The sequence below is a fragment of the Thermobia domestica genome, chromosome 2, assembly GCF_964235325.1.
Source record: "Thermobia domestica chromosome 2, izTheDome1.hap1.1, whole genome shotgun sequence".
Taxonomy (NCBI): domain Eukaryota; kingdom Metazoa; phylum Arthropoda; class Insecta; order Zygentoma; family Lepismatidae; genus Thermobia; species Thermobia domestica.
In genome coordinates, this window is record NC_137455.1 from 318,132,423 (window position 1) to 318,153,805 (window position 21,383).

Genomic DNA, 21,383 nt, shown 5'->3' on the forward strand with positions numbered 1-21,383 from the left:
AGGCAAAAAGAATCGAAAATATCCGATATTTGTGTTGAATGGATAGTTTCCGGAATCACTGAAATAGAACGTGGTATTTCAGATGTGGATATGTCCAAGGTTGACTCTATTGGCAAGATGTCATAGTGGGAACCAGTGAAGAATTCAGAACTTTTCCCTTTTAGTAAGTTTCAATACACTGCGGGTGAAAACTGATAATGCACAGATACTGATATCACACTCGGAATTATCGGAGATATAACTTCTGGGGAAACATTACTAACTGCACGCATTCAAAAATTTTCAGTGCTTCGCAGGGGAGCAGACAAGGCTTTTTGAGGGCATGTTTTATTAAAATGTCTATCATCATCTCTAAAATTAGATATAATTTACAGAAAAGTTGTGATTTCGTGGGGCAGGAGCTCTGGATTTCAAAGGCCTGCGTTCTGTGTATGTCCCTGCTGCTCTGAATTGTCATAAGCTCCTCTTCAAATGTAAGACGTAAAATGTAATTAAGAAACGTATAACATAGAATACAATATATATAGAAAATATGTTATTATAAATAACAAATACAGTAGAAAATAATTATAAAACATAATGGTGAAGGACAAGCTTTTTTTGAACAATCATACTTGAATGTAAAATATACTTTTAAAACAATTTTCCATTTATGCAAGGCTACAAACAAGTGAGAAGTGCCATCTGGTAGCCACTATTCATATTTTCAAATCAGAAAACTATGGATTTGACACTAATAGTTTTCGTATTCTATTACTTTTTTTTTTACTTATTACCCCTTGTACTCTTTGGAATGGTTTCAGTGTCGTAGCCACGACAGTAGATTGTTGTGATGGTAATTTATACGTATAGTAAATTCGTTTGAAATTTCTCCAAGAGTCAATGTTGCACTGCACTTTTTTTTGAGTCAAACTCTCTACATATATATACATACATTCCAGTAAGAACTGAATTTTGCATTAACGCCTGCCTTCCGTCGTTGAGCAAACATTCATGATGGTATGCCGTAGGGAAATGAGTTGTATTAAGGTTGTAAGATTTAGTATCAAGTTTGAAACATCCCAAGTTAAAGAAACGCACTAATAACAAATATCATATTTAAAAATAATTTCGAATTAAACTAGCCGTGACTACATTACTTCAAAATTGAATTTGTGGAATGCACAGTATGAGCGTAGCTCAAAGAAAATAATAAATAAGGATGGTCTTGATTCGAAGCTCGGACCATATACGTAGGAGTAACTTAAATTAACCATTCACCTAACAGACAATGACGCACAGGGTTTGGCACTACTTTATCAGATGGTTCTATTAAACGTAACCTAATTAACACAACAGTGACAAATTTTACTGCCCTAAAAAGTGTTCTGAACAAGGAGAAGTTCATTATGCACATTGTAACTAAGTTACAAGGGGTTTATATCCTATCAGAACGCCGCATCCACAAAGTCAACTTTTGGAATATTCCATTAAGTTAGCTTTCAACGTAGCTAAAGGAAACGTTTGTGCATAAGTGCAGAGTTTTCCGTAGCAGAGTGGATAAATCATTGTTCGATAACTACAAGGTTTGATGTTCTAAACCCGTCTCGGAACTGCCTAATGTGATCCTTCCCTTCTTTTGTATCACAAAATCACAATTTTCGTCATAATACGAATGCTGTCCGATCATTTTTCCCCGGTTCTAAATCTGTGTATATTAATCATTCCTCTCTGTCTCCATATTTCAATCTCTCTGTCTCTGTCTGTCTCTCTCAATGGCGCCCAGGAACTCATATGCCTTGAGATCAAACCTTCGACTCTTGAAACCAAATGTAAGCTCTCCAGCAATGTGCTATAGTAACTCTATAGGTTTGTTGCTAAAAGCAGTATTTTAGGTTTTATTCGGGGGATTTAGAGTCTCCGCCGACAAAAATTTTTCACTTTTTTATTAGTGCATTACTATATATTTGCTCAAGCAATATGTATTTATGAAGCTCAAGGGAGGGGAAATTACACCCTTCTGTCCTGCCCAAATGACGCTCTTGGAACATTTGCTTGCAATTACTGAAAAGAAATAAAATGAATTATTGAATAACACTCATTTCTGTCAGTAGATATTCTCGAGCTCTGTGCGTGCATTACAGACTATAGAAAGCACAAAGCAAAAATAGGCTCTTTAAATATATTTCAGAACAAACAAATGAAAAATACTATTTAAGAGCTATAACATTATAAACTTGATTCCTGTTGTTTTTCGTCTGAATGGAAAGAGAGTACTTCGTCACTCACACTGCTTTAGACAAGGTGGTGTGGAGGAGGGAGGGAGTTGGATTGAAGACAAGAAATAAATAATCGATCGAGACATGGGTTTCCGGATTGCATAAGAAAACGGGGCAAGAGTTTGTTATTAATTTGGACTTAGAATTTCTGTAACAATTTGTAAGCCGCGCACTGTACATTTGGGTCCCTGGCCGCTTCCTTCCCTAGTCGTTCCTTCCTCTCTTTCCCCGGATACTATGCTTGGCCAGAAACGTCATCCCTCATACTTGACTGACAGGCATAGCCATAGATACCGAAAGTCCATAAATCTAAATCCTAAATTCTTTTTCTTTTATCATTCTTTTTCCTACCTTGTTGACCCAATATGAGACATCTTGAAACACGCATTTAATTACTTCAAATTAGAAGTTCGTATACCCAGTTTCCTATCTCTAATAAGCAGATAAACCGAAGTATAGACATTTTAAGATAATAACAACCAAACTTCTTTCATCTCTTCTCTGATCAATTAAAAGAATGTTTTCCTTAGTTTGACCTTGCATTTAAAATCCTATGAACTCTTCAAATTTTAAGTTTATATCTTAAGCGGTTTAGCCGATTTTCTTATCCATCAAACAATTAATCGAAAGGGAATTTCACTCTCACAGTCAGACCCTGCATTTGCTCTCCCTACGGCCTTGTACTTCTTATATTCCTAACCTGTCTCTAATATTAAGGGATTTCTGGATATGGTTATATTATTATAATAATTGCAATAACCAATTCCTTTTTCTATCGTTTTAACCTGAAATATCAAAACAAAATACTGAAACATGTCTTTAATTAGGATGTATCTACTCTTATCCAATATTTTTCCTTCTTGTTGAAACGTTTAAAACACTGAAACAAGTGTTTGATTATTTTTTAAGATGTAAATACCAAATTTCATGTCTCTAACTGTAACAAATTTCGAGATGTAAGCTTCCAATTACAACCATTTTTACCTATTGCCGTTTTACCTTACCTTCTTGGACAAATATCAAGAACGGTGAAATACGTGTCTAATTATTTTAAATCAGATTCCAAATATTGAATTTCATGTCTTTAACCTTAAGAGATTCCGAGATATCGACATTCTATTATAATAATTGTAATTCTTACATCTTTCTCCTCAACCCTTCACTTCTAGATCAAACACCGTTAAAAAGCATAAACACGCATCTAATTATTTTAATTTAAATGTAAATATATCAAATTTGATGTCCTTAACCTTCACAGATTTCAAAATATGGCTATTTTAAGAAAATAATTACCACCTCTTTTTCTCTTTCTGCATCGTCGAATTTCTAAGAATCTTTCCTTAGTGGAATCTTATAACACACATCCCATGATCTGTTCAAATTCAAGTTTTTAGCTGAAGCGGTTTGGTCTGCGTGTCGATCAATCACTCAGTCAGTCATGCCTTCTTATATCTAAATATATATGATGGGCTCGTTAAAATGGAAATTTTTGAAGGAATTGGAACATAAGTTCGCTTACTTTAAATAAGAATTTACATAGATATACACTAAGCTTCATCCTCCTAAATTGGTTGCAAATGAAATTGTTGGGTATAACGTCCGAAGACTATGCCCTTTAGGCTAAGAGAAATGAATGACTATCGAAAATGAATGATGATGGTTGGAGGAAAGGAGAGTACCCGATAAAAGCCACGGACACGATATTATCCACCATAAACCCATTACAATTAAGCACTCTATCACTGAGCCACCGTGCCACTTATATTGATTAGATCGTACTATACTGAGTTTTTCATATATTTTGAACCTTCCCCTCCCCCTTCGAATACGTATCTTAATTAAAATAACATAATAAAAGCCTAAATTAAGTCATAGTCTAGTTGTGTATTAAATTACATCAAAATCATTGCAGGGGTCAACGAGGACTTTGCGAGCAAACATCATTATGTTCATTTTAAGCAAGGAATTTATATAATAATTTTCATCTTCGTACTAAATATTTAATGTATAGTGAATTACCAAAATGACCAACGAAACCTAATAAAACCACAGGTAACCTAATAATTTTAACCAAGGTGACCTAATAAAAACACATGCTAATCTATTGTGCAGTCAGATACTAAAAATTGTTGGTCCCTTCAGCGGTCTAGTTTGATTTGAGGAAGAAATATTATTACATTATAGATATATGATACAGTTAAAACGACAAGGTTTCAGAAACACGACATCATATGTTTCATTATTTCAATGAAGAATTTATATATCAAACGTGATCTTCCTAAGCTGAGAGGATCGAGAGATGCTCAATTTTGGAATACATTTAGTCTCCCTCTCGTTCCTGCAATAGCGTACACATTTTAATCAAAGTAACATGATGGAAAACAATCTAGGTTACACAATGGTCATTTCATGCACCATAAATCATTAAAATCGGTTTAGCAGTCAAGGAGGAGTTGAGAGAGGAGGAACACTTCTTTATATGTTTTTACTTCTCACGGCTATGCCGTGTTGGTTAAAGGAGTTAGTGATAATAAGAAAGAGTACAATCGTAGAATGAAGGAAGTAATGGAAAACGAGAAAATCCCGTAAAACTCCACACACACTATTCGTTAACTGTAAAATCCATTTGGAGCGAATTGGTATCGAATTAGGGATCCTTTACGTCACTTATGAAATGTCTACCACTGAGCCACAACGGCAACATATTTTTAAAAATATACCATTCTACAAGGATGATTCTTAACACAAGAAATAATAATCGATTTATATTTGGATTAAAAAAATGCTTCTGAAAAGCAAAGGTTATAATTATAATAATGCAGAGATGAATTTACAAGAATGTATGCCTTTACGCTAGAAAATTCACAATTGAAGAGATTGCTAAATAAAGAATTTACGAAATAGTATTGCGAATTTGAAGAGCTATCTATGGTTCTTATGATTTGTAACTAAATTCTAGGAGACAATTTGTAATTAATTGTTGTTACAAATTGGATACTCGTATATCATCACAAAGAAAAGAAGACATTTCCTCTCCTTCGACAGTACTAATGTTATGGACATAAGGTACGTAATTTGTACTCATTGTCCTTTCATCATTATGCATGTTCACTTCAGATTTTCAAGGGAATTCGAAAATATTTACTAGATCCCCAACGTGTTGTAAATTTATTCTTTCAACGTTATGAACTGAAAAATTCATGCTTTCGTTATCAAATGCTGCTTTACAATCGCGGCATTCTATTTTAATACTTTTTTGAGTTCGTTTGAGACATGGCTCGTTAGCTGCCATAATCCCTTAAAGTGTGTACTTTCACAACCACAAGTTAGAATAAATTCTCCACCTACTTTTCGTTGCTAAAACAATCGTGTGGATTCGCAAAATGTGATGAAAAGAATAATCCAGTTGTTACTATCAACATTTGACAACAGTAATAATTATCTTAAATAGTCCTAATAAATATCGCCAAATCTGTGAATTTGTGCAGTACTGTTTCGCAGTGTATTAACGAAATGAAACTATTCATAAACTACAATATATATTTGCTGAGTTGGAAATAAATTAGGCGAATAACACTGCTTTACAGCTGTTAAGACGATTACTTAAATTATTATTGATTAATATCAACATAATTCTGATTTTTTAAAACAAATATTGTTTGCATTCCAAATTTCAAACTTTCAACTTGAAATCCTCAGAAACTTGAATGAGACTAATTTATTTTGAATGGGGTGTTACACCCTCTACATCCACTTAAGTTTCGCCCATGTTCGCAAGAACCCGTTAACAGAAATAAAATTTTCTGTCTAGATCGTCCTCACTCAATATGTGTAACATTATTATTTCTATTGTCAAAGATTTCTATTTTGCTCTGAGCAAAATAAACTTGCGTTTGTTCCACTAACTTTTGTTTTACTTGTATGTTATGTTGATTTCTGTAGTGAGCGTGTGAGCGCATTTAACTCCTTAACAGATATCACATCACTTGTGCCTAGGCAAAACCGGCCTGGTCCCAACACTATTACTTTCCTTTCAAATTTAGAGTTCAAGCAAGCAATTGAACAAACATATTGACGGTGTATTTCCATATTAGTACCCACTGGCACAGATTTCTGTATAACTTTAAGGGGCAGTTTGGATGTATTAGGTTGTCCTTTCTTTCGGAATATGTTATAGTAGCTTAGAATATACTTGCATAGTCGTCAAGAAAGTTTCTACGACATTAGAGAACTTAAGTAGTATATTTGTATAAAGTGAAATAAATTTACTATTACATGATGCTGCTAAAATAGACATAAATCTATCAGTTACAGAAACAGAGAAGATCATATATATCGAAGCAAGATAACGAAAATACCGTTTATTTTACTTGTATTTTACTGTTTTTTCTTTCTGTTTGCATTTATGAACTTTTAAAGTTTAAGTATACTGTTTTGTATGATAGTACAAGATTGATGTAAGACATCCGCTTAAGTGCTTCGAGTCAAACTTTGATAATGTATTCATACTGATATGATTAGGATATACACTGCTTTGAGTTTATTAAGATTAAATCATGCCAAACTTTGCCACAATATTCTTATTTCTCTTATTTCTTTATTATGATGACAGATAAACGGAAGTAACTTCTCCAGGTACTAAAATGTTTGATACTTCACAGGCTTTCTCGTTCTGGAATCATATTTCACTTTTTAGTCTAAGCACTTCGTGAGATCACGGTGTATCAATTTTTTGTAGACTTTACCCTCTACGTACGAATGCAAATGACACAGAGCTTATTTTTATTTACTTTGAAACTGCCTTATAGTGTTACAAAACACAAGTCACATATAAGTAATTTTAGTCACCTATGTTACTTACCGTCTGCACTCGCAATCTGTGGTATGTAGGGTCGTTTAGATCTGGCGTTTAGCTGCATATCAACTTCGTGATCCTTTGAGTCGAATGTGCTGCGTTGTGGCCTCATTCCGTGTAATACTGGTACCAAGCTCAGGGGCGTATAAAACATACTCGTGATACGCCACCATTCATCGGAGATCAAAGGCCGAAACCCACTTCAACAACTGAGATATTCAACGATGAAGCATCTTTTCACCATTTGCACACTCAAGTAATACCAACCTTCATCTAAGACTGATTTGTGGCTCTGTTGACGGCCTCCACTTGCTGTCACTAGATGACACCCGACACCTCCACTGATTCACATCGCTGCCATGCTAATCAATTGTTTATCCATCCATAATTTACAAATTTTACAAATTTGTACTTCGTATGATATCTTCTTTATTTTTCATTTGTAATGACAACCAGTGTATGTAGATTTAATGTCCAAAAACCAAATTTCTTCTCTGACCTTGTTTCATTATTGAAACCGGAAGTGAAGGATCTACTAATTTTAGTTTCACTGTTATATTTTCAAGGAACGAAAGCAGCAAATTATGAAGATAATTAGTTTTCTAAAAAAATTAAAGTACAGAGAAAAGAACTATGTCCATTTCTTGATCTTCTATTACCGCTTTTAATATTATGTATTGACACAGATCCGAATACAAATCTAGCCGTCAGTGTACACAAAAGATCCTCTGGATTGTTTGAAGAAAGCCAAGAAGAAAAAAACAGAAAAATTAAAAGGTGTGCTCATGAATGTACTTATTCCACATTTTTTGCTTTCTTTGGAAGTGATATTTGTTATGATACTCATGATTGTCCATTGAACTAAAAATATCATCTTTGCTAAAGTTAGTAAACATTGTTATGCCATACCATGTATGGTATATTTACAGTAACAATTTGCATTAAGAAAAGCTACATCTGCATTATCATAAGCAACAGTTATTTTTATCTATTGTGTGGGTTGCATTGAAGCTAGGAAATATAATAGATTTTAAATGGATGTACTAAATTAAAATTGCCCTGAATGATATTAATTTATTTACTCCGTTAACAAAATCGACTGAGAGAATTCCTCTAACGTACTACCAATTTCATCTTTTTTAAGTCCCACTGCGTATTCCTAATAAGACAAGGAATGACGTTTCAATGCTTTCTTGTTTACTTTTTGTCTGCTATTGTTAAGTTGTGACTAGAACTATATGATCTTTATATATAATTATCCATTGATAGTTGTTTGAAATATGTAAAACAACCAATATCATACAATTACTCATCCATATATCGAAATCTCAATATTTCAATGTATCGATCAACTTTTAATATTTTATTTATATTAAATTTCAATATCCAACTCCCCATATCGCAAGTCCGAGTAAAGACCGTTACATTTTTACTTCTTTTGTCAAATGTCTTTTATTTATTTTACCAAATTATTAGATTTTGAAAGTTTTTCTTATTTTAGCGATCAGCAAATTAAATATATTTTTTCATGGGACGTTCGGTGCTCTCTGTACATGTGTAAACATTTTAATTCTATAATTACTTAACATAATTGAAAAAATACTTACTTATATTTAAAAAGTAAAAATAAATATAAAAGTTACTAACTTCTTCAGAAAAGAAAATATATCTCTCCGAGGGAAATACCTCTATTAGTATAATAGCATTAGTACTTTACATATAAGAAAATATAGTTTAACTATAGAAGCTGCATAATTCCAAGATTGTCGTCGTTTTACCACAACTTAACAAATTATCATTATTTATCTTCTATATTGACATATTTCGTTGTTTCTACCAACTGCGTTTAGCTTCATATTCTATCAATATTCAAATTGATGATCCTAGCCATACGCTAGTTTGTAGTTGGTGTGCAAGCAGTGACAAGAAGTATAATGAAGGTTGTAGCGCTCTCATCCACTACTGGCCTAGGTAAAAGATAAAATCCATGCAAGCTGCAAAAGAAACTGCGAAAGTGAGTCACTTCCGGAACAAAAAGAGAAACGAACGATTGATAACCCAGTAATATATATATATATATATATATATATATATTGACAACCTTCTTGCGTCGTGCCTTATGGGGCGTTTACACTTGGTCGATTTAGTCGCACGACTAAATCGACTCGCTGCATTTGCCACTAAATCGAAGCAACTAGGCCGAATTAGATCGATGGATGTGTTCAATTATTTCAACCACAGAAAATAGAACGTCTTTCAATTCAGTTGCCAGTCGATTAGTCGCTTTCGATCAACAAGCGATTAAGTTGAATTCCCGTTTACACGGTCGATTAAGTTGAAAGTGACGTCAATTCAACTGAATCGAACGCAAATCGACTAAGTATAAACGCCCCATTAGAATCGAGGACGAGTGCGTTATAACACAAGGAATTCCCTTCCGCTCATTATCCGGAATGAACGGGATTTTTTTACCTGGTATTAATTATTACTTTGCGAGAGAATAATTAAGAACTCCAACTATTCTATGAGATCTGTGTATGTTCATTATTTAAAAGATGTGTAATGTAACGTGTGTGTATAAGTGGATATGACATAAGCCTTCAGATCACAATACCAACTTGTCTGACAATCCAGCCACAGACAACCATACAGCTGAGGAACACATATCTGCTTATGTTCTGGGTCATTGATGCTGTTGTCTGAGCTTACCACCCTCTGGAATCTTCTCCGGAAGTGTATGATAGAGTATCCTTTACCGCTACTGCGTTCGTAGTAAGACGATAATCATCGGTAGGTGTTACTTCTCCTTGGTTTAACAATTTGTACAAGGAGGATAATAGACTATGATAATTCAGTTTATTCGATCACGAACTAAAGCTTCTAGCGTCGAAGCTAGAACACTACTTCTCTTCTCGACGGATGCTCAACTCTTCGACTCTCTCTCTCTCTCTGACTAATCGTCGATTCCTCCCGATCCATCTTGGATTTGCTTTTTATGGTGATCTTCCAGACGATGGAATCTGCCCTCTAATATCTGGAACGCCGCTTGTTGCCCCAACTGTTGGCCAAATTCTCGTTTCTCCATTGTCACACCATGACTGAAATTCCCAGACAGCCCGTTTCTGCAAATCTGACTATTATGTCATATCCGAAATTGTGTTTCTGCTAACAATGTCATGATACAAACTTCTTTCTTCATTTAAGTTAGGCTTGTTATAAACTGGTATATTCTTTATGATCACACATTTAGTGGTCATTATAACCGGAAGTAGGCTCAAATCTTGCAAACGGTGAAAGATATTGAAAAACTAATCGAAAAAAATTCCCCTCTACGGTATGTCTTGCCGATTTTTATCAAGACATCTTTCACTTGTGTCTGTAAAGGGACGTGTACAGATGTGAAGAATAGCAAAGAGATTCATGCTCATATCGCACCTTCCCGAGAAAAGTTACATAAGTGAAAGAATAAAGGTCCAAGTTCGTATCCGTCGCGAGAAAAATGACATAACTTGTAACTTGTTTTAAAGTTATTTTATAATCACAATGTTTTTTCTTTTCTGTGTAAAAGTGTTGTAAATATAGCTTTAAAATTATCCCAAAATCAGAGTGTATTGGAACAAAAATGACAATTTTGTGTTATGTCACTTTTCTCGCGAGGGATACGAACTTGGACCTTTGGTTTTTTTGTACTTGTGTCACTTTTCACGAGAAGGTGCGATATGTGAATGATGCGCTGTATAGAGAGCGCAGGTTCAGCTAGTATATAAATAAAAAAAGCCGCAAGGATATCAATTCTTTCAGAAATAAGGATACTAATTCAAATACATTCACCATATTCCTCACTGTCACCTCGCTTATTCTTATTTTTAATTTCAAATAACCAAATCACGAATATTCCATCCAACTACAGGAAATCCTAATTCAATCGGTGAAAGACAGAAGCAAAGTTTCGAAAATTCCTCCATTCTTCTAGGTGTTCCTCACGTCACGAAAACCAGCTGTTCCTCACGTCTCGGAAGTTACTTGACCAAGTCAAGAGGAAGACAGCTTGCTGTTTGCCAGCTGACTTTGCGTGTTATTACATCTCGCATTGCACATAAATGACCTTGACTTGACTAACAAACAAAAGAATTTAATTTTCTTTTATCTTTCTACTTTTTCTAAAAAAAAACTGTTTCTCAATGAAAAAAGAAGGGACATATTATAAATATCTATAACTTTATTACATTACATTATTTTTAACTATACTTTTTTTACACTCGCTGATTTTTTCGCTTTTGAATTTTTTCTTTGTAGTTAAGAAAATTAATTTTTCATCTTTTGATCCGATGTTACGCAATCACCACAAGATCTATTTTTATTATTTTATTTGTATATGCTATTATTTTGAACTTTCCAAGATATTCCTTTTAATGACGGATTTACAAATTTATAGGCTGCATCACTTATGACCCAGCATCATCCACCAATAACCTTGTTAATCTATTATCTAATAACTATTTACATTCAGCATTGAAGAATAAACATGAGTGAATTGATGACTAGCCTATCAATCGTCCCTCGGTTATACCTAGTCTTCCGAAACTGCAACATAAGGAATTTTAGTGCCATATGCTATTGTGTTCTCGCAGATGAACGAAATTATTTTATTTATTTCTTTTGAATTTGAACATATTTATAGTCACCACTAGAGTTTAAAAAATTGCTCTCGACAGGCTCGAGATTTATAAAGAGTATATTCAACAGCAAATGTTCTTTTGGTCTAATTTCTAAGACAGTGAGTGTAATATTTGCACAAAATGTGTTTTTACTACTGGATATTATTCTTATATTTCTAGAAATAATATATCCTATATTTTTGTCAAGAAATATTTAATTTCGACTCAAGAGTTGTTAAATAGAGTTATATAGTTCACTGGACTCTATTTGCTCTAAAATATTAAATCCATCTCTTAATCAAAACCACGTGTCTGAAAGTAGTGCTCAATACATGAATGGCAGGTCAAAAGTAATGGTCAATCATATTTTCCAATTTTCGAGCAAACTGGAAAAGAAGTTTGACCATTGGCATACTATTTAATACAATGATACACACCAACAAGCTTTCCCTCCCATATGCAGGAACCTTTCCGAAATCAAACTACCTACATACTCTTCTGTGGTTCGATTACAAACCATTCTACCTAATAACTCAATTTCATCGAGAGTGGCACTTACCATTATGTCCGTCTGGAATGAAACGAAGTCTTTGAATTTTGCGTCCCAAGGTTATGCCGGTTAGGCTAAACGAAACAATGATGATGAGAAATGAATTAAAAACTGGAATGAAGAAAGTGAGAGTAAACGGGAGAAGCCCGGAAAAACCCAGGCACACGGTGTTTCTCCACCACAAAATTCACTTGGCGCTAGCAGGGATCGAACCAAAGACACCAGGTAACAGGAACCATTAAGCCACCGCGGCTCCTTATGCCCGTCTAATTCATTGTCCGTCTATGTGTTTATATATATTGTTCTCTTGGAACTTGTTGCTAATGAAAACTCTTTTCTACTTTCCAGATTCGAATTTCCTTTTCTTATTTCTTATTCTTGGTGCATCATGTAATGCTCTGATAAGACCTCGGCAGTACAATGGAGTTGGGAAATTGCCGAAGACCCTCAAGGATCCTACAGGCGTTCGTTTAACAAAAGAATTACTACCGTATTACTACAATCTAACGCTGGTTCCTTTCTTTGACGACTTTTCATTTGCTGGTGACGTCTCGATTTATGTAACACCGACAGAAGAAGGAGTAAACAACATAACTCTTCACATTGATGACTTAATAATTAACGAAAGTTCGGTGAATGTACTTAGCGTAGAAGATGGATCCGAGATAAGTATTGAAAGCTTTGAGTATAAGGAAGAGTTTCAATTCTTTATCATTCATTTAGGAAGTGCACTGACTCAAGAGCAAAACTATGTAATCAACATAAATTTTGAAGGAACATTGGTTCACTCTGATCTTAATGGTTTTTACTTAAGCAGCTACCTGATCAACGGAGAAAAGAGGTAATATATTATTTAAAAAATATTTCCAATGTATTTCTTGTTCCTCAGAAAAGAAATTTAAATAATTTAGCCGTTCTATAGAATACTGTTATTCGTTATTTTATGCTCAATGATATCTAAAGTTAAGTTTAAACGATTATGTTATTTTAGAAACAATATTGATATTCTTATGGCATATCTTACAGAAATAATCCCTTTAAATGTTTAAAGGATATATATATATATAGAAGTAGAAATATTAATACAAAATAGGTTTTACGAAGGTATGAACTTTCACTCCTTTCGTAGTAACTGAATAACGTACAGTGTTTTCAAAAAAGCTCTCATCTTCCTTTGATAAACTCTGTACTCTTATCCAGGGTCGGAATCTAATCAAATAAGAATCTTCTTTCTTGACCAATTGAGATTTATTTCGGGAAAAAGTGTTAGCATTTGTTACGCACAATTGCCAGAATACGGCCTCTGTAAGCAAGGAGAGTGGCCAAGATATTTTGAACAAGAGTGCACATATAGTAATTATAAAATCTAGTAGATGTCCCCTTAGATTAGGTATATATAATATTACTGCACACATAATTGTACACATAGCGGGAAATTACTGTACACATAGCTGTATATACGAGGGCCTTCCGGAAATAAGCTTTGTCATTGGCTTCAAACCAGAAGATGGTACGCCAGGTGAAACAAACAATTGGAATAAGAAACCACACACGTTGCTGGTTGAATGACAGTAGAGTGTCAGCGAAGGTGAAATGATACATACTAAGAGCGCTAAAGAAGAGAGTAACGGCAGACCGACATGCTTAAGGTTACTCAAGTACAAATCACGATGGCAGACAGACGTGGGCTGACACTGTGGTCGCCAATGGAAGTGCATGCTGTTACCCGGTACAAATGGCCACGCGGGACTATTGTGTCCGTCATCCATGAACGCCTACATACCTTGTGTTGTATAGAGGTCATGTCTCCTGAAAGGGTTGGTCGCTGGTGTTATATGTTCAGTGAAAGAGTGCAGAGTGTGGAAAATAAAGCTAGAAGTGGGCGTCCCTCCACATCCAAAAATGAAAATAACCTTGCTAGAGTACAGGACATGGTGTTAGCGGACAGGCGCATAACGGTGTCAGATGTGGAGTCCACACTACTTATTGGGCTTGCTCAGGCCTATCACATTCTCCATGATGTGTTGGGTTACCGAAAAGAGTCTTCAAGATGGGTACAGAGTAACTTGACCTCAACCACAAGAGTGCAAGGATGGGAATCAGCCTACATCACGATGCGGTATGTGAAGAGGGAAATTAGTTCTTGTTCCGAAAAGTGACTCTCCTTGAATTCCTCCATGAAGGAACCATCAGTGCGGCACCCTACGGCGATATCGTCACCAAACTCAGGTCCTCCATTCGATGAAAGAGACTAGGGCTCTTGAGTGAAGATGTTGTGCTTCTGGACGACAACTCAAAACCACAGTCAGAAAGGCTCACACAAGATCAGATTCGTCACTTTGAATCTGAGAGATTGTGTTGCCCTGCCTGCAGAATTGATCTTGTTCCATCGGACTTTCGCCTGTTCCTTGCATTGAAAACCGCAATCTCGGGACGTCACTTCCAAAAAAAAAAAAAAAAAAATGCTGAGGTAGAGCAGGTTTGCGTGAATTACTTGCATTACAGCGCGCCGAGTAGTACCAGAGTAGTCTCTTCAAATTGATTTTATGCCACGACTAATGACTCAATGTCAATGGCGACCATGTCAAAAAAGAGTGCAAGGTGTATATGTAATGAAATATTTCAGTAGTTCGTCCCACAGTTATGTCGGCTAGGCTAAAGGACGCGGTGATGGTGAGAAATCAGTGGTATAGTGGAATGAAAATAGTGGGAGGAAACCCCGAGAAAATCCACGTACACAGTGTTTGTCCTCCACAATGTCCATTTGACGCGGAATGGGATCGAACCACAGACCCAACGCACCAGAGGTGAACACTCTACCATTGAGTCAGCGTGGTCCCTGCAAGGTATATCATTCATCATGCATGGTGTATTTGTGTTTGACAGTACATTTTCCGTGTGAAAAGATGACGAAACTTACTTTCGCAACATCTCTTCTAATATATATATATATATATATATATATATATATATATATATATATATATATATATATATATGCAGGGTGTTTATAGAGGAAGTTTGGTTAAGGACATATGATTTGAAGTACTCACCAACTATCTCTGTAGAAACTGTTGCAGAAGTACCACAGGATTCTGAAACATGGACATTTGGATAGGGTACATACTAGTTCTTAAGCGAAGTCTTGACCCGACTAGGATAGGTCCCATAGCATTGGAGCTATGGTCCTTTAATGTTGATTTTTTCATGTTTTCTTCAGCCTATAACTCCGAAAGGAAGCATTTGTGCACCCAGGTTGGTCTATACTTTTTGTCTTATCTTGGTGTCAGAAATCACCTCTCAAACGTTGTCGGTGTTGTCTTGAACATGTTGTATATATGTATATATACATGACAAGACCTGATTGACTGATTGAGCAACGCCAAGGCCGAATTGCCTAAGCTAGAAGCTTGAAATTTTGACAATGTATAGGATTTGTGAAGTAAGCTACCACGAATGAAGGGTTTTCGTAAATTCCACGAGGAAGGAAGATATATACAGGTGGCAATCATTGGAGTAAATGTTTCATATCTCTTAATCTCTGAAGGGTAGAAACAAATTATTTGGTTTATGGACTTCCGATTAAAAATAATTAGACACAAGTTTCACCACTTTTCACATATTCCCTAAAACGGAAGAAGAAAGACGTGGAAAATATGCTAGGGTTATAATGTCGATATAACAGGATGACCATGTGTTGAAATTCTTTTAGGTTAGATACATGAAATTGGTAATTTGACTTTTCATTTAAAATAATTAAAGACACATTTCAAAGTTTTCTTCGCATTTCCTGTACAAGGGGAAAATATAAGGTAGGAACAAAAAAATGGGGCTGCAATAATAAAAGTAAAATGAGCATATTCGGATGCCTCCCTTAAAATTAGAGAGGTATTTAGGATATGACCAATACGAAGCCGCAGGTCGAGCATATTCGCAGTGTTTGGAGCCGACGCCCTCAGGTACAGAAGACTAATGTATACACACACACACACAGATATCAACGTTTCTTAAACGCCATTGGATTGCAGTTTGCAACACAAAATCATAGAGTTCCTAAGCAAACGAAAAACTGCTTTGAAATTTGCGATTCATCCATGATAATATATTATATCGAAGTGAGTTATTTTTAGAAGAAAACACCATAATATAGTTTTTTTTTTTATTGATAGAAGAGTTATCGTTTAATCTCATATAGTTTAGAATATCTTGTCTCGAAATACCGATGTTTTCCTTTAAGTGACTCTTTGGTTCTGAAATATATATATGTAAGTGTAAAATATATATATGTAAGTGTTAAATGCAAAACCTGAGATTACTTTTCTGAAATTACATAACTAGCGAGAAGATAGGATTTAAGCAGTACTCTCAACCCGTAAGTTGTTTCCAGCTCTAGGGCAAGGATATTATAAATGACATATCTTCTTTATTAATTTCATAACGTCGGGGAGAAATAATCTTTTATAGGCCTACGTCCTCTTCTCTTTCACTGATATCGCGATAAAAGGTGGAGTATCTTTACAACTCTTAGAAACTACAAAAATAAACTAGAACTGGGCATAATTTGGCTAGAATATAAGTAAGGAAATTAACCCTTGTGGTTGCCGTTTTTTACATAAAAATTACTAGGTAGGTTGCGTAATACCAATTCCCAGTTCCTGGCGGCATTCGGAACTTAATAAAAGTTTCATGTGAATGCGATCGAAACTAGACACAATCTTAGGTAATCTCTAGAACAGGGTTTCTCAACCTGGGGTCTCGAACCCTAGGGTGGTCCTGAAGATAAATATAATTAGAATCTAATACCGGAAAATAGTTTTAAAATTATCTTGAATTGTGTTCTGATAGACATATTTTTATTTTTATATATGTATACTGCTAACAACAACAAAAAATAGATCTACTTAACATTTTCAACAGGGGCAGAGTTGTTTAAAAATCAATTTAAATGAAAGAAGTATGGTATGAAACTACTGAGAACTGCATATTGAAATACCATATTGTCATAGCGAGCTATAACTAAATAAATCCATTTTTTGAAGACAAGTTTGCAATATGATTGGACGCAGTAATCTTTCCCAGCTATATTAACTATATAACACTAATCTTAAACATTAGATAAGTCTAGAAGGAACATTAGAAAATGAAGGTGATCATTTCTTAGCGGATGCTAACCACATAACTCAAACTTTCTCTCCAGATAAGTCTAAAAGAGAATAAAGATGCCACATTTTTCTATCGAATGTTAACTTTACAAATCCAACTTTGCTTATCACTTAGTACATTGGATACATCTAACTTGTGTTATATTAATGTTTATACCACATTAAAGACTTACTTAATTGTACAAACAAATTAGTGATGTTGCAGATTTCAATGTGTTATGGTGTCAAAATGCAAAATAAGAACTAATTTTCTTTTCTCAATTTCATCAATGTTTCTTCTTGTACCATTTTCTCAAAGATATCTAGCAACAACTCAATTTGAGACAACAGGAGCACGCAGAGCCTTTCCTTGCTTTGATGAACCTTCTTTTAAAGCGAAATTCAAAATTGCTATGGGTCGGCCGGCTAACTACACAGCAATATCAAATATGCCACTGGAATACACAGAATCTCTGTAAGTAATATTTGATTAGGAACTATTCCTCAAACTAGAAAAGAAACTTAAATACGATTTCGTGTTATTTCCTTTATTCAGTATTCAAATTAGTATTCAATCTTATCTTTGATTTGTATATAATACAATTATCAGCATCGACTAAATTTCCAGTTGTTGTGAATCTTTATTTCCTATCTCTGTTTTACTTGGTTCATATTGTATATAGGGTCTTGAAATAAGAAGACTGGGTCAACTTTGAAGCTAATAAACTATCTTTCATTTGTTACAGTTGTAAATTCCCATATTTAATATAAAGTGTATATATAGGGAAAGATTGTAAATGAACAATACCAACAAACTATATATACTCACATGAATATAAGACAAACGCTCGTATAAACTCAGGGAACAAGTGCATAGTTGGGGATATGGGACTGTCCAAAACAATGGAATATGCAGCTTAACATCTAATTTGGAACATGAGAAGTGATGCTTATGGTGGTTCATAACCACATTTGAATATTCATATGTAGATTTCCAGAAATAAATTGTTATTAAATAAGATTTTATCCATGAATTAACTAAAGAGCAAATTACAATTTTTTACATCATTACTCATAATAAATGAGCACTTTGTTCACAATGGAAACATGAAATATAGATACTAAGAAAGTCTTTCAGGAAATGAATCATCTGAACTGAGGTCGCATGAATTCACATTTGTACATCATATTTATCATAGTGTTCAGATAGAAAAAAGCTTAATCGAAGTATAAAGGAGACAAGTCTTAGCATTTACAAGAATAATGTACGAAAATTACTGTATTTTGACAAGTGTTCGCAAATTTATCAGCCGAAAGCACAAAAACTAAAAACATAATCGCATTTGAGCCCACAGCTAAATTTAAGACAACTATCATTTTAAGCAATCCTTTTAGATCTGTCTTCCTGTGACGAGGAAGGAAATATCTATACAGTACATTTAAATCGATTATTGTAGGAAGTACCAACTCATATGTTTTTCTAAAGTTCGTTGTTTGAACTTTTCTCATCGTTCGTTGAACGTTGTATACATAATTTTACATATGATAAAAGCTTGGGTAGAAAGTGTTACAACAGTATGAACGTAACAATAATAGTGCATTGAGTGCAAGAAATATCTGTACTGATGAACTTAAATAGTTTTCTTTAATATCTCAAAGAAAACAAAATTGATTCATCTTTCTCGCGATTATCGATTTATTTATATTAAACAGCTAAACCCTAAATCGAGAACTTAAATAGACACAAGAAAAAGTCCAACAATACGCAAGAATTTTGAATACAACATAATTTTTTGATTTGCCTACCATCGTGTGTTATCCCAATATTACTTCTACACTATGATAGTACATGTATTTGAAATTGTCAAATTTTTATCGTCTCATTGTTCTTAACAGCTAATATATGTTTGCAGGCCTTCATATGATGGGTATGAGCTAGACCACTTTGAAGAAACACCAATAATGTCAACCTACCTTGTTGCATTTGTGGTATCAGATTTCAAGAGCGTGAAAAACGGAAACTACAGACTTTGGGCCCGAGAGGACATAGTTGAGTACGGAGATTTTGGTTTAGAAGTAGCTCCAAAATTTATTGAATTTTATGAAAATTATTTAAATGTTAGCTACACACTACCAAAAATGGATATAGCTGCTATCCCGGACTTCTCAGCTGGAGCTATGGAAAACTGGGGTCTTGTTACTTATAGGTAAGAGTGGTTTCAATTCCTAGATAGAAATGTTTTATTTACGATTGTGAATTATTTATGAATATGAGAATATGTTTTAACTAAAACTTTGCAGCTGATAGAATAATAATAAAATTTTATCTTCAAATATATTACTAAAAGAGTATTTTGTTTGAACTTATGTTAAAACAATCTACTCTATTTAATTAATTTATTAAATTTATCAATTTATTTAGCTAAAACATACAAGGTACGAATCTGCATTTTAACTATTTGCTTCAATGGGAATCAAATTTATAGGCTGGTCATACACTCTAGCTCTCTTAGATATCTAATATAAATGAGAAACCATTAGAATATATTGGCGCGTCATAACATTAAGGTATGATTTAATTGTTAAGTTTAAGAAGAAAGTGAGATCTAAAAATGGTAAAATGACTTCTAATACTCTACATTATCCCATATTATCTTTAATTCTTCCTCTACATGTACGTAATATTGTAATGTAATTCTAAAAAGATACATCTATGTATATTTTTGAAATTTAAGTATTGAAAACAAAAGCGGCAGGATGAGTTTCTACAAAACAAGTAGTTCACTTTGAAGGAAGTGAAATCAGAAAAATAAAAGTGACAATCTCAAAATAAAGATAAAAACAAGGAACTGATACAGATGAAATGCCAAGCCAGAAAATATATATAATATAATCAAAAGATAAAGGGTCAGAAACGTCAATGGTGACAGATTGGTCAGAGTTTCAGGTAAATCAGAGCGGCGTTATAGTCTGTATCTTTCAGCATAGTCAAATTGTTCGACTGACAAAGTCATCATAATGGTCTACATTATATCAAAACCATTCTGTAAGTAAAAAATTTTTGATTCGGTTAAAATCTAGGCATCAACTTGTCAAACGTGCTCTCCGTTTCGACTTTAAAGGCAAATTATGTAACAATTCGGCATCCGATATTTTTTTAATATATACCCATCACTGATCACAAAAATGCCGGATGCCAGAAAAAAAACACCTCATGGGAGGGGAGGGTAAGGTGAGGAAGCCGAAATTACCGTTTCTATTATTCACCATATCTCCGTAACCATTGGAACTAGAGCATCCAAACTTTTTTCATGTTGTTTGTCTAATTGTCGTCTACAATTTAATTCTGGTGCATTTTTGAGCTAGATATGATTCTTTTTATTTTCATTTTTACTCAGTATTGGTTACGCGTGACGTCAGTTTTTTTAAGCCACAGATTCTTTACAAAATCGAATTCCGAAAAATGTTTCGTCTAAAAGTTTTCATCATTTTATGCTCTTTCAAAAAATGCATTCTTATATTAGTGTAGGACTAATAGTGCGTAAGTTATAAGCGACTTTATTCAGTTGTGTGCGAAACTGATCACGGCGCGGTCCAAGAATTGCCTATATTATGTTATGTATTATATTATGTTAAAACAATTATCTGTATCTTATAGACATTCTATACGCATAATATATGCTATCTATACACGATATGGAATGACAAGTACTATTTGCAGAATAAATGAATGGATAAATAAATGGATGGAATGGATAGATAAATGAATGGACAATAATGGATAAAATAAATGTGTCAATGATAGCAGAGGTACAAAATATACCGTGATATATATATATATATATATATATATATATATATATATATATATATATATATATATATATATATATATATCTTATAACTCATTAATATTCGGTG

General features: G+C 34.1%; 1 protein-coding gene across 1 annotated transcript in view; it reads left to right on the forward strand.

The window, feature by feature from the left end:
- The window catches only part of LOC145679496 (membrane alanyl aminopeptidase-like), a 69,695-nt gene that overhangs the window by 21,409 nt on the left and 26,903 nt on the right, over positions 1–21,383 (forward strand). The window contains exons 4-6 of the mRNA XM_081750075.1: positions 12,670–13,162; positions 17,782–17,937; positions 19,376–19,669. Of these exons, the coding sequence (XP_081606201.1) occupies positions 12,670–13,162; positions 17,782–17,937; positions 19,376–19,669 (943 nt within the window). The remainder of the gene's footprint in view (positions 1–12,669; positions 13,163–17,781; positions 17,938–19,375; positions 19,670–21,383) is intronic.